This window comes from Megalobrama amblycephala, linkage group LG19 (genome assembly GCF_018812025.1).
Source record: "Megalobrama amblycephala isolate DHTTF-2021 linkage group LG19, ASM1881202v1, whole genome shotgun sequence".
Taxonomy (NCBI): Eukaryota; Metazoa; Chordata; class Actinopteri; order Cypriniformes; family Xenocyprididae; genus Megalobrama; species Megalobrama amblycephala.
Window position 1 is genome coordinate 29,531,711 of NC_063062.1, and position 14,364 is coordinate 29,546,074.

Below are 14,364 nucleotides of genomic sequence, written 5' to 3' on the forward strand. Positions count from 1 at the left end.
GATCGGACAAAGCATGGGCTTCATGGTAGTGCTCCACCGTCTTCTGTGGCTGACACTCACCAAGCTAAGAGATGCAGACAGGAAGGCCTCTTTGGACATGCCGTGGAAGCGATCGCAGAGCGCTTCTCTGAAGCACAAAGGCGTTCCAGGGCAACGAGTCACTTCCTCCCAAGCCGGGCTCCTGCACCGCCCCCAGTACGCAGTAGATCATCTACTTCTAACAGGCCGCCGAAGTGAGCTCCCTCTGCTCCCGCCCAATCGGCGCCAGATCCAGAGCCTTCTGCCCGCACCAAAACTCCCTGGCAGAGACCGCTGAAGTCGCGTCACGGCTTTAAAAAAGGCGGCAGTCCCGGGGCTGCTCCTAATTCGTCGGAGCAAAAGTCTCGTTCCTGGCGGGAGGGTAAAGAGGAGGAGAGCGCTGAGCTACGAACCCGCCACAAAGCGTCCGACGGTGGGGCGCCCCGTCCTCTGTACCATTTTGCAAATGCATGGCGGGCCGTTCCGGGGAAATTCGGATTGGTTGCAGAACGTAATAGAGAACGGCTACACGTTACAGTTTCGACACAGACCGCCCTGTTTCAATGGCGTGGTTATGTCGACAGTGCCGGCTCACAATGAGTCAGTGCTGAGGCAAGAAGTTCGCAATCTCCTCGCAAAGCGCGCAATAGAAGTTGTCCCGCCGAGCAAGAGAGATAGCGGGTTCTGCAGCCGCTATTTTGTCGTTCCAAAGAACTTCTGAGAGAACGTCGGTGCTCCAAAGAACCTCGGTGCTTCTAATTGCCCCGTACTGGCCGAACAGGTAGTGGTTTCCCGATCTGCTAGAACTGTTAACGGCTCCCCCGTGGATGATTCCACTGAGACGAGACCTCCTGACGCAGGCGGGCGGATCGATTTGGCACCCCAACCCCGAGTGGTGGAAACTTCATGTGTGGGTAGTGCAGGGGAACCGGTAGACCTGTACGCTTCTAAATGGGCAGTATTTGTGAAATTGTGCGAATTGAATGGTCGCGAACCGGAAAACTGTCCCGTGTCAGACATTCTGGATTTTTTACAACAGCGGATGGACGGCGGCAGTTTGCCTTCCACTCTTAAAGTCTATGTGGCAGCTATTTCAGCTTTTCATGCCGTTATCGATGGCCGTTTTATTTTACGTTTATTCTACACCTCTGTTTCCACTGTCATATGAATGGCTCATTTGACTTCCTGCTTCTATGAAGCCACTCCCTCTGAAATACGCAATATGCTCAGATTGGTTAGCAGGTTGGTAGCTGGCCCAGTGTATCGTGATTCGCTGAAGCGTCCAGAAACGACATGCCCCTTACCATCCGTTGCTTCAGTCAAAATGTAAATAGCGTTTATATTGCTGTATCAAATTGAGCCCGAATTAGACCCAGATGAAGAGGGTCAATCGCAATCGCGGCTTTTAAAGGACGTTTATGAATGGTATTTCATTTTGTATTTGTGACAAAGTGTTTAGATAAGCTGTCACTGCTGTTTGTTAGCTTTCAATATACAGTTTTATCCTGATTAAAGCTGAGTATAGTTGAGTATAATGGGCTTCCGTAGTTTGAATTTTGAGTTTGAATTTTCAGTCTTGGCTCATCTGAACATTTCGTCAATGAAAGTCAAAGTTTTAATAGTCATTTTTAGGAAAACCGTAAGTCGGATCAGTTAGAAAAGATATAGCACACCAAGTCAGAACAGTTTGAAGGTCTGACCCGAGTTTGGAGTTTGTAGAGTTAAAGCTATAGGAGGAGTTAGAGTTGGAAATTTAGGGTAAGAAGAAGAAGAAGAATATTAAGTTTAAATAGCATTTCAGTAAATTGGCTTTTTCAAGCCAACTTAATAAAAAATGCTTAAAAATAATGCCCATATAAAAATACAAGATAGAAACACATACATGCTTCAAACTGAATTTATTTGCAGATAATTAGGAAAATGAACTTGTAAAGGACTGACCAGGGGTGAGTTTCCCGAAAGCATCGTTGGTGAACCATGGTCATAAGTCCCATTGAACTCTATTGGTAACGACAGAACTTGCGACCATAGTTCGCTTTGGGAAACGCACCCCAGGTTGATCATAGAGTTAGTTATTAGCTATGATGTCTTTGATCCAGTCAGTGTAGCGACACACCTCAGCATAAACCCCAGGAAAGCCTGGCCGAGCACAGCCTTTGCCAAAGGAAACAACTCCTTTTAGTTTACCGTTGCACACTACAGGGCCACCAGAATCCCCCTGAGAAGAAAATTGTAAAATGAAAAAGGACAAAATTGTGTGTTTGTATAAAAATATAAAACGCTTATAAAGAGGAAGACTAAGTCAATGACATACCTGACACGAGTCTTTGCCTCCCTTCATGAATCCAGCGCAGAACATGTTTTCAGTTATTGATGTACCATATGCATCCTTACACAGCATCTTTGAGAGTACAGGCAACTTCAAACACTGCAGGACAGAAGCAGAGCCAACTGGAAAAAGAATATGAACAGCGCTACAACTTGTGATCTTTTACGTATTACTGAATGCATGTTTTTATGCCTGACAATATTAAAGTTTAAGAAGGTTTTCATTACTCGGCCATCTCACCTCTAGTTTTGCCCCATCCAGAAACCAAGCACTGCTCTCCTGCAGAAGTGCAGTTGATTGTCAGAGGGATTGGCTTTACATACTTGTTGAAGATGGCAGGCTTTCTCAGCTTGATCAGCATGATATCATTGTTATGAGGCTGATCATTATATTTCAGGTGAGGAATCATCTTCTCCACCTCGATCTTCTGCTCTGTGGCTTCATTAACAGACTTTTTGTGCTTTCCCAGACGGATGATGAGACGCGAACGTCTATTTGACAAGGAACACATATTTTACTCAGCCCTAATGCAGTGTTTATCAGAATATTGACTACCTACTACATATTAGTTATGTAGATAGTCTCAAATAGGTTGGCTAAGAGACTGGTTATGCCAAGACAATTACAGATAATAAAAGTCCCGCATTAATTTGGTGAATGATACATAAAAAAAAAAGTATTATTTCTTGAAGTCAGAAAAGAGTCATATTTAAATACTGTACTAACCAACTAACCCTAAACTAAATTCTAACCGTAACTCAATAAAGTACATGTCGTTAATTAATATTACTCAGTACTTATTTGAGTAAGAACAATGTAACTAAGTCACCCTAAAATATTTATTTATTTATTTTCTCAAAACTAGAGCTAATGAACTCTCATCTTTACTGAAGTACTGAATGTGTGATTTTTTTTTATTTTATTATTATTTTTTTTTTACAGCCTTTTATTTAGAAATTCTGGCATTTTTTAGTGAACACATTCAGAAATGGGAAACAATAACAAGGAAGGATATTTACTCACAAGAATTTGCAGTGAGCAGCAGACACAACCCATGTTTCATTAATCAAAGATCCTCCACACGATTTACGCCCATCAGTAAGGCGCACTTGCCAGGGCTGAGAGTGGGGCGGACATTCGTAACCTCCAATGATTTCATCACCTGTGCTGCAAACTTCATTAAAAATGAATTCTTTTATTAATGTTAAAGACTACCTATAATACATGTCAGTGTAGACATAAACTAACAATTGTCATTAATAATGATTAATAAGATAGATCTACATACCCACAGCCACAGCCAGCAAAGTGAACACAACAGTCTTCATTGCAGTGGAGGAGAGAAGGACTGCTCACAGCTTTAGAGCACTTCTGCAAAGTTCAAGACCAGCATTCATGCTTTTAAGCGATTGTTTTAACACACCTACAGAACCTACAGAACAACCAATAAGATCACAACAAATGATTCGGAAATAACAGTGAGTATGTGAGACAACAGTTTTTTCATAAGCATAAAAAAATAAATGTGTTGGAAGGAAGCATTGACTTATGACAGTATAAAGCTGACATAAAAACAGATGACCAAAATGCTGTTTTACTTTTTGAGTGACACAAAACTTTAGATTTTGAAGACTTTTTATTATGTACAGTATGGTTTACTTAACTGTTCTACACAACTAAGACTTCAGTTTATAGAAACAACACATACTATAACTATTCCGTAAAAAAAATAAAAAATAAAAATAAACTAACCAATATTCTCATTGAGATTTGAAGACACTAGAAAATAAGTGATATTAAAATGTCAAGGCCATTAATAGCAAGCTTATTGATTAATGTTGATGTCAGATATTAATGCTTCCTAAACCAAGTTCTCTCAGATAACTGTGTCTAAAATACACCACTACCCAGGAACACACGGGGGTCCACAGGAAATTGAGCCAGATCAGGCAATCCGTTGATTAAACCAACAAAAATCACACTTTTGAAAAATTGTTTTAAAGTAAATCCCACACTATTTTATTTTACCGTAATTTATGAGGGACTGTTCTTACTGACACAGTCTGATATAAGCACCTAAACAATGAACCACTACACTGTCTTATATTAAATCTAAATGTATACTTCCACTATAATTTTTTTTAAGGTTTTCTGACAAACTGCAAACATGCATAGACTTTTGTTACAGAGCAGTATGTGATATACCGCAAACCTACCAGGATGACATAACATCAGCCAAATCAAGGCAATGGAAAAATGCCATGGACAAAGAAATGCAATCACTGGAGGAAAACAAGACCTTCACACTCACTCAGTTGCCACCAGGGAAACAGCCATTTGGGGGCAAATGGATGTACGCACTCAAAAGAGACATTGATGGAACTGAAAAATACAAGGCAAGATTCATTGCAAAAGGCTACAGTCAGAAACAAGGGACTGACTATGATGAAACATTCTCAGCCACAGCTGACATGACAAGTGTGAGAGTGGTTGTGCAGAAAGCAGCACAAGAAAATCTAATCTTGCATCAGATGGACGTTGAGACTGCTTATTTGCATGCACCAATTGATCATGAAATTTATATAGAACAGCCAGAAGGTTATGAACAAAAATATGAAACAGATGCAAAGCTAGTATGCAAGTTAGAAAAGTCTCTATATGGTCTTAAACAATCTGGCAGAAACTGGAATGCTGTGTTACATGTATGTTTGACTGAGAATGGTTTCATACAAAACCCAGCTGATAACTGTGTGTATACAAAGGAAAAACAAGATGAGAAAGTATTCCTGATAGTATGGGTTGATGACCTGATCATAGCAACTAACAGTGAAAGTGTTCTGGAAAGTGTAAAGATAATGCTCACTGAGAGATTCAAAATGAAAGATAAGGGAAGGTTGAAACATTTCCTGGGCATAGATTTTGAACAAGTAGAGGGTCTAGTCAAAATGTCACAGAAGAGATATGTGAGGAAAATACTAGATCGATTTGATATGCAAAACTGTAAATCTAGGGAAACTTCTTGTGAACCAAAGCTTGATACTGACGCTGACTGGGCATCAGATGCAAAAGACAGACGTAGTACTTCAGGATACTGTGTCAGTCTTAGTGAAGGAAGTTCTTTGATTTCATGGAAAGCCAGAAAACAACCAACAGTGGCATTGTCTACTTGTGAAGCAGAATACATGTCCTTAGCATCAGCCATGCAGGAATGTATCTACGTAGAGCAATTACTCAAGGGTATGGACTCATACCAATATGCACAAACGAAAGTGTATGAAGACAACCAAGGGACCATTTCACTAGCCAGAAACCCAATCTGTAGGCAAACACATTGATATCAAATACCATTTCATAAGGGAAATTGTAAATGGTGGCAAGGTAATCTTGTAATATTGTCCCACAGAGAAAATGGTTGCTGATATTATGACAAAACCAGCCACTAAGCAAAATTAAAGATGTTCGTTCAAGACATGTTTGGCACTTAAGAGTGTGAAAAAATGCATGTTTACATTTATGTCAAAGAGAAGTCTTATTTGTTTTTAATTTTGTTTTTCTCATTGTAGTTTTTCTGGTAACACAATGAGCTAAGAGCGTGCGGGGGTGTTAAAGTCCGCGTGAACCAGAAGTTGCAAACGACTTTTCTCCAGTGTTGTGACGTATTTCCAAGTGAAACGGAATACTGAATAGAGGGCAGAGTTTTACTTCAGCGTTCCTCCTCTCCATCTCTCGCTCATAGCAGACTAATGGTTGGAGGGGAGTGGTTTAAGTGATTTCAACCCAAGCCGTCAAACTGATGTCATCACAGAACGGCACCGTTGCAGAGGGGAGGAGCATTTTCAGATTTTGATTCAATATTACGAAGCCAAACAATTTTTTTGTGTGGATTGACTTGCACGGATGAATTGTTCACCACAAAACTAGCAATTTGAGCTAACAAAATAAATAAGGCCAATTTTGATTTCATGTGTACTTTAAAGTATTGCACTCTAACACGTTGTATTACGGTATTATCCGAATTGCCTACTGTTTTATTTAGAGGTATTACGGTTTGAACGTGATGACGTTACATTGTGACGGAAGACGCTGTTATGTTGTACTGAGCTGATGATTGTTCAAGTTATGCTGAATAAAGCTGCTGAAGAGATAAATAAGCATTGAGCAACGTTTCGTTTGTTTTACATAACCGAGTGATGGCGAACTGCGCACTCAAAGTTTAACACCCACGTTCCCCTCCGTCTCGCACACAGTTGAGCAGGCAAGTCTTTAGATACTCATTTGCCCCCTGAGCGCGCGGGCCTTTCAAAGATACTCTTTACTCACATGAGAAACATTGTGAGACAGGAGAGACTCGGACATTACAGCACTGAACAATGAATGGTCCATGCATGTGGATTTGGATAAAACAGTTAATCGATTTGATGCCGTACCCGAACGCCATTTATCCCTTCACAGTGGCATATAGTGGACGGGAATGCAGGGCTATTAAATTATTTTTCTTATTATCATGCTACTTTTATTATTTAATTAATATTGCAATTAATTTGCCCCGCGATATTATAGCACATCACCGGATTAACCGACGCGCTGCGAGGATAATAAAAGATTAGATATCTTACTCCTCATTTAAAGAACAACTTGTTTAACACGAAATACTAATCGATTCACGAAAAATACTATTTTTTTCTCACTATGGGCCACAAGAGAAATGTTAAGAAAAGAAATTAGCTTCATCTCTCATTGTCTCTAAAAAGAGAATATGCGCCGTCATTGCAGCGTCGAAAGCAAAAAGCTCAGTCAGTTTTTACTTTCAGTTTCTGTAGTGAATAGGCCTATATTGAAAGATGCACGTACGCGACTGCGCGCGAGACGTGTCCGGGCGCGGAAAGTGAAGTAGCCTTAGGGTTGCCAACTTTGTCACTATGAAATGAGGGACAAAAGGTGGGCTGATTTTGTGCGAAAATACAGTGTATGATTTTTAGCCATTTGTCATAATGATAGCTAATTTAAAGGAATAGTTCACCCAAAAATGAAAATTCTGTCATTGTTTACTCACCCTCAAGTTGTTCCAAACCTGTATGAGTTTCTTTGTTCTGCTGAACACAAAGGAAGATATTTGGAAGAATGTTTGTAATCAAACAGATCTTGGTCCCCATTGACTTCCATAGTAGGAAAAAATATATACTATGGAAGTCATTGGGGACTGAGATCTGTTTGGAGACAACAAAGAAATTCATACAGGTTTGGAACAACTTGAGGGTGAGTAAACAATGACAGAATTTTCATTTTTGGGTGAACTATCCCTTTAATAAAATATTAATACATAACTCTCATGCCTTGGCAACGTACAGTAGGTTTAATAATAGTTTGTTCATTTACAGCAGCATTAACACAGACAAATAAAGGTAATAGGTAATGGTTCAATTAAAGGACTGAGACAAAACACTTGTGACTCCTGCACTGTAGGTTAGAAAAATTCATGTTAATCTTGCATGTGACAAACTAAAAATAACATAGCTTATGTATGCTGTAGTTTTGCTTGGAATCAAATAGCAAACTCAGAACATGCAACCTCTGTGCACACAAACAGTGGTGGGGAATAAATTCTTCACATTCTTATTCACTCAAACTATATATAAGTTGGAAAACAAAACTTGACAAAATAAAACATTTAAGTGCAAAAGAAGAAAAGAGGGGCATGCCTCTGCTAACCAAGTCTACTTTTTCCATGGATATTTTTGGCTACCCTTGACCGATTCAAGCAGTCTTTTGTCCTTTTGTGCAGCCAGAGAAAAGTCCTTACATGACAGGTCACAGTTCACAGTTATTTGAAGTTCATTTTTGATGAGCTCTGTGCTGCATCTGTTTCTTGAGTCTGACCATTTAATGTTCATCAGAGAGAAAATCCTCTCTACAAAGGCATTTGAGCCTGGCACACTGAGGACGAATGAAACAATCCTGAACATGTTGATCAAGTTGGCTTTCCCTATAGAATTTGGAAAACTGTGACCCACTTCTCACTGGTGGATTTTGTGGTATCCTGTGTGGCTTTCTTTATTTCTTCCTTACTAGCACAAAACTCTTCATAGAGTTGGTCCATACTCACGGTCTCTGTCATTTTGAGGGCAACCACCACCTGCTCCAGGTCAGTGAAGGAAAGCTCCTTATGTAGGCCGATTGGTTTCAGTTTCATCATTACATTTTCTGATGAGAAATCAAACCATTTGTCAATATGCAAAGACAGAGTCATAAAACTTCAGAAAGTCATTTTTTTGCTTTGATCTCTGTGCTGCTGACACTTGTTTGTCCATCAGCTGCTTGGTCTGGTATCCAAAAAAGCTGTCTTCTTTCCGCTGAAGCATCTTCACTTTGAATTTTCCCACCTCCTCGTAAACATCTGTGATGCAGAGATTCGTTTCCTCCAGCTTTCTAACAAGTGTGTCAAACACACACCCCACGTTGTGGAAAAAGCACAGATAAATCTCAGCAGCTGCAGTTTTTTCTTCGTCCTCAAAAGTCCTCCTCAGTGCCAAAGGACAGGTCTCCCCAAGGGACCTGAAGTATGAGGTGAGAGCTGGCCAGCTCTGCAGGAGACGATCAACAGCTGGATGAAGAGACAACCATCGCGTGCAAACATGACGCAGAATTTCACGCCACTCAATGTCAACAAAGGCTGAGAAGTGGCTGTAGATCTTTAAAACAAGTGACTCAATGTCCACTGAGAGCTGATCACAGGCGTGCTTGCAGGTGTTATGAGCTATATGAGCCGGGCAATTAGCTTTCAAAATGCGACTGTTGGCACTGCTCAATAACTGGTAAACAGAGTGGTGTTTTCCAAAGTTAACATTCGCATTATCTGCCGCATAGGCTGTGATGTGTTTTATGTCCAGTTCATATATTTTCAGGCAGTTCATCAGAGCTCGATGAATACCATTTGCAGTTTCATCATAATCTTCGTAAAAGTCAAGTAACTTGCACTGCACTCCATCAGAGACAGAAAAATATCTCACGCACACTGGAAACATTTTTCTATTTCCCTTGTTTGAGGCATCGGTGGCAACAGAGTAAAACACAGGCTCACCTTCAGATGGAGATAGATCATTCAGGATATCCCGCACAGTCTTTGGTCCTAAAACATTCATTGTGATCATCTCTGCTTTCGTTCTCCCAAAGCGCATCTTCTTCACAACATTTGAGTCATGAAACAAAGCACCGTTTAGCTTAACAAGACAGTCGTTGCTGTTATAGCTGAGTCCATGTTTGACGGTGTGATACACGTATGAGGCTTCGCTTGCCGCTATTTTGTCAGTTTCCACAGTAGTTACCCCGAAGAATCCATAGATATTGCTTGCACCTTTAGCTAGTGTGGCCTTCTTGTGCATTTCTGTGGAAGCATGTTTAGTCAAGTCATTCTCACCTCCATGGGCAACTGAAAATTCCCTGCGACATAAACTACAGAAGGCTTTTGTTGAGTCACCGCTGACGGGCTTAATCCATATATTTTTTACTTCCCAATTTTTATTGTAGCTGCACAGTCTTTTCTTTTTTGCAGGTTTATCCATATTTGCAGTTTTACCCACATGCCAAATCGATTATCGACTTTTTGTGTGTGGAGGAATTGGCGCATTTACAACGTATACTGATGCGCGTGAGGGGGGGGGGGGGGGCTGTGATTGGATGATGATGATAGGTCAGGTGTGAGGTGTTGTGTGTGTGTGTTGCCGTGTCGGTGATCATTCTCAAGTGTCGTGATCAGCACTGCTGTTGTATCAGTGGTTAGATCAGCGCAGTAGTAAAAAAACGGGACGAGGTCCCGTACGGGACAAATCAATTAGGCTCAAAATGCGGGACGTCCCGCCTAATTCGGGACAGTTGGCAACCCTAAGTAGCCTATACCCGGGGCTTGCACATTGTTTGTGTGATATCCACTAGCTCGTCTTCATGGTTTAAAATGGAAATATTTTCAATACCTCCCCCCCATCTCAAGAGTCAAATGTCGCCCATAGTTACTGGTATAGTTTGTACAGTAGTGCGTCAGTTGCAGTTCAGCAGTCTGATGGCCTGAGGGGAAAAACTGTCCCGTGGATTACTGGTGCAGGCCCTGATGCTTTTGTAGCGTTTTCCTGATGGTAGCAGTGAGAGGAGTCCGTGACTAGGGTGGCTAGAGTCTTTGATGATCTTCTGGGCTTTCATTAAACACAAGGCATGTTGTAGATGTCCTGGAGGGAGGGAAGCTCACCTGCAACAATGTGGTGTGCTGTTTGTACTACACTCTGCAGAGCTTTGCTGTTTGCAGCAGTACTGTTTCCAAACCAGGTGGTAATAAAGCTGGACAGGATGCTCTCTACAGAGCATTTGTAGAATGATCTGAGGATGCTGAAGCCCATTACGAATTGCCTCAGTTGGTCTTGAGTTGTCTCAAAGAAGAAGAGGCACTGATGGGCCTTCTTCACAATGGCTAATACTACAGTATTATCTGAAAATGTTTGTATACACCTGACTGTGTCAGTAATCTGTAATATAATGTGTCAATAAATAAGGAAATATGGGGCTCCTGTTTTAGTTAAAATCATGCCAGATAATTTATTAAGTCTGACTTTGTGAGATTGAGAGTTTGAGATTATCAGGGGTCCAAGCAATAGCTGAGTTGTGCAATTAATTTAGAAATGTAGCAAAATTACAGTAGTCGATAACAATACCAGTCAAATTTTATGATTCTCGGTACCAATACCAGTATCATAGCAAAAACTGTTATAACTATTGTATTTTTTTTTTTTTTATTTAACTATTTGGAAATTAAATATATTAAATAAATGTAGTTAGTTTATTTTAATGCAATTAATGATTAAAAGTAAATAATACATTAAAACTTTAGCATGTAGCCTTCAAATATTGTTCAGTTAATAAACATTGCATTAAAAAATTAACTGAAAAGTTAGTAATAAAATGAAAATCAGATTTTTTTTTTTTTTTTTTTTTTTGTCCATTGTCAAACATCAACATTTCCAGATTCAATCTCTCATTTTAATACAGTTGTCACTCTCGAAACTTTGAAGTGTGTAGGGGAGAGCGGGATAAGTTGTCACATGGGTAAATTGTCACACTCTTCATAACTCCAAAATTAGAGGCTCTATCTCAAAAATCAAATGGCCACTTTGTGTGACGACTTCTTCTATAGTCAACTTCCTGTTCACATGTGTTCAAGATTGCTCTCATCTAGAGGCTCTTTCTCAAAAATCAAACAGCCACTTTGTGTGACTTCTTCTTCTATAGTCAACTTCCTGTTCACGTGTTCAAGATTGCTCTCATCTAGAGGCTCTTTCTCAAAAATCAAACAGCCACTTTGTGTGACGACTTCTTCTATAGTCAACTTCCTGTTCACATGTGTTCAAGATTGCTCTCATCTAGAGGCTCTTTCTCAAAAATCAAACAGCCACTTTGTGTGACGACTTCTTCTATAGTCAACTTCCTGTTCACATGTGTTCAAGATTGCTCTCATCTAGAGGCTCTTTCTCAAAAATCAAACAGCCACTTTGTGTGACTTCTTCTTCTATAGTCAACTTCCTGTTCACATGTGTTCAAGATTGCTCTCATCTAGAGGCTCTTTCTCAAAAATCAAACAGCCACTTTGTGTGACGACTTCTTCTATAGTCAACTTCCTGTTCACATGTGTTCAAGATTGCTCTCATCTAGAGGCTCTTTCTCAAAAATCAAACAGCCACTTTGTGTGACTTCTTCTTCTATAGTCAACTTCCTGTTCACATGTGGTCAAGATCAAGTTGTCACGTCATGTGACAACTTGCCCCAGTACAAATAAACACATAGAACATGCTCAAAAAAGAGGTTCAACATGTTAAGTCAGTTATGTTTTATGTTCAGAGATTAAACATCTTAAGTTAAGCGAGTTATCTGCAGTATTCCATTCAGTTATCATGGATCTATGTCCAAGCCAGAGAAAGTTTGAGTTTAAAGTTCAAAGTAAAGTGGTCTTGCCACTTAATGTGTTTTGATTGAAATGTGTATTGTTTGGATTGAAATAATTGTTTTTCCAAATTCTCTAGGCATGATTGTTTATATTTCCAGTTCTGGTTTGAATTTAAAATCAATAATAACAATTAAGTAGTTGTGTTCTTATTTTTAGATAATCTAGTGTGACAACTTACCCGCCCATGGGGCAAATTGTCACAAGTGCACATTCTCTATTCAACAGTCTATAACTCCACATTGAGATAAGATATGAAAATGTAATGAATACAACATATGTGCCCAAGACTTCCTTCTTTCATTTGGTATGACATTTATACCATTGTGATTTATGGTGCTCAGTAAATGTTAGACAGTGTGAAAAGTGTGACAACTTACCCCGCTCTTCTCTACTTATGGGCTATATACAGAAAGCGATATTCAATGAAGCTGATATCACTTCAGTTCAGATGAGTGAAAACTCCTGTTGAAAACTCCATGTCTGTGTTGCACAATGAATCTCTTATTTACTTCGTCATTATACTTTGTTGGTTATAAATAAGAGATTAGCCGTTGCATTCACGTGCTGAACAAACATGTCTGTGATTGGCTACAATACTTAACACTGCAAAAACACATTGTAAACAGATCTGTTTGAGGGTTTTCACAGCGCACTCACAGTACTGCAGAAAGACTGGTACCGTTACGTTTTTTAAAAAAAAGTAAGTATCGACTTTCTTTTGAGAACCCTACAGTAATGTGCTTGAATTGTATTAAAAGCACTAGAATAAACATAATTTGTACAGAATGAAGTACACCTTACAGCTACAATTTGGCTGTGGACTAACTTGGGACTTTTGAAAAATGGGGACATGGGGTAATGTACTCATAAGTAACCCTCTCCTTTTAATACCTATGTCATACCCATGTCATTATACAAATCTGTGTCCTGATACATTGGGTTTCCATGTTTTATGGGGACTTTCCATAGAGATCATGATTTTTATGCTGAACAAACTGTATATTCTGTCTCCTACCTCTAAACCTACCCGTCACAAGTCAGGTAAGGTCACCTTTATTTATATAATGCTTTTTACAATGCAAATTGTTTCAAAGCAGCTGTACAGTGATAGCATGAAAATAATGCAACAAAATTTGTTTTGGCTGTACAGCAGGTCTAGAAGAAAATAGTGTCATTGTCCAGTTTAAGTAAGTTCAGTATTGATTTGTTTCTGTTCTAAAAATCATTAGTTATTAATTTAGTTCAATTATCTATAGCAGCTCTGGAGAGAACAGTGATGTCATCGTCCAGCTCAGTTTAGTTTGCATACAATTGTGTCAATGCAGGCAGATCAATATTATTGTTGAATATTAAGTGTTCCAACTAAGCAAGCCAGAGGCGACAATGGCAAGGAACTCAAACTCCATCAGGTGACATAATGGAGAAGAAAAAAAACTTTGGGAGAAACCAGGCTCAGTTTGAGGGCCAGTTCTCCTCTGGCCAACAAACAAACAGTGCATGATTATGATTCAGGCAGCATTACAGGTCAAAAATCAGATAGGACTCGGAACATTCAAAATATTTAATCCAGTTCCATCTGGTTGAAGACTGGATTCATCAGGCTGGTATGGAGACAGGTTTGTTGAGGGTCAGTGAGGCCTTCACAGGGAATAGTTGACACAATCTCTGCTGAAACTTCAGAATCATAGAGAAAATTATCATAAGACAATGCTCAGAGAGCAATGCAAAAATTACAATTCTTTTTAAACCTGACAAAAGGCATCTCTACACTTTCATACACACACTTTTTTTTTTTTTTAATGTACAGTTCATGTCATTTTAAATAAGATAACTAAAGCAAATAATCTTGTCTTCTTCTCACACCATGCATTTCTGTGACCATGTGTCAGAAGAGGATGTCCCACCTTTAAATGGTGCTTGATAGTGACTGTTCTGTGGTACACAGTGTTTATTTCTGCCTCTGCAGTTTGGTTGTTGGCCTGGTCTTTGCCTGGTCAGGTTCTTCATTGCATGTCTCACGTTTTTATTACATAAC

The 14,364-nt window shown here is 39.6% G+C and overlaps 1 protein-coding gene across 1 annotated transcript; it reads right to left on the reverse strand.

Annotated features, from left to right (window-relative positions):
- Positions 1–1,899: 1,899 nt before the first annotated feature.
- LOC125254661 (trypsin-2-like) lies at positions 1,900–3,765 on the reverse strand. Its single transcript, XM_048169382.1, has 5 exons — positions 3,636–3,765; positions 3,371–3,521; positions 2,588–2,838; positions 2,333–2,469; positions 1,900–2,236 (listed from the first exon to the last, which is right to left on the reverse strand). Exons 1-5 carry the CDS (start codon positions 3,673–3,675, stop codon positions 2,087–2,089), a joined length of 729 nt encoding a protein of 242 aa, XP_048025339.1. The 5' UTR covers positions 3,676–3,765; the 3' UTR covers positions 1,900–2,086.
- Positions 3,766–14,364: the final 10,599 nt, after the last annotated feature.

Excerpts from the sequence above, each read along its gene's own strand:
- LOC125254661 (XM_048169382.1), bottom strand. The coding sequence starts at position 3,675 with ATGAAGACTGTTGTGTTCACTTTGCTGGCTGTGGCTGTGG. Across the intron at positions 2,839-3,370 it reads GCTGCTCACTGCAAATTCTT|ACGTTCGCGTCTCATCATCC; the intron begins GTGAGTAAATAT and ends CTTGTCAAATAG. Across the intron at positions 2,237-2,332 it reads GAGGCAAAGACTCGTGTCAG|GGGGATTCTGGTGGCCCTGT; the intron begins GTATGTCATTGA and ends TTTTCTTCTCAG.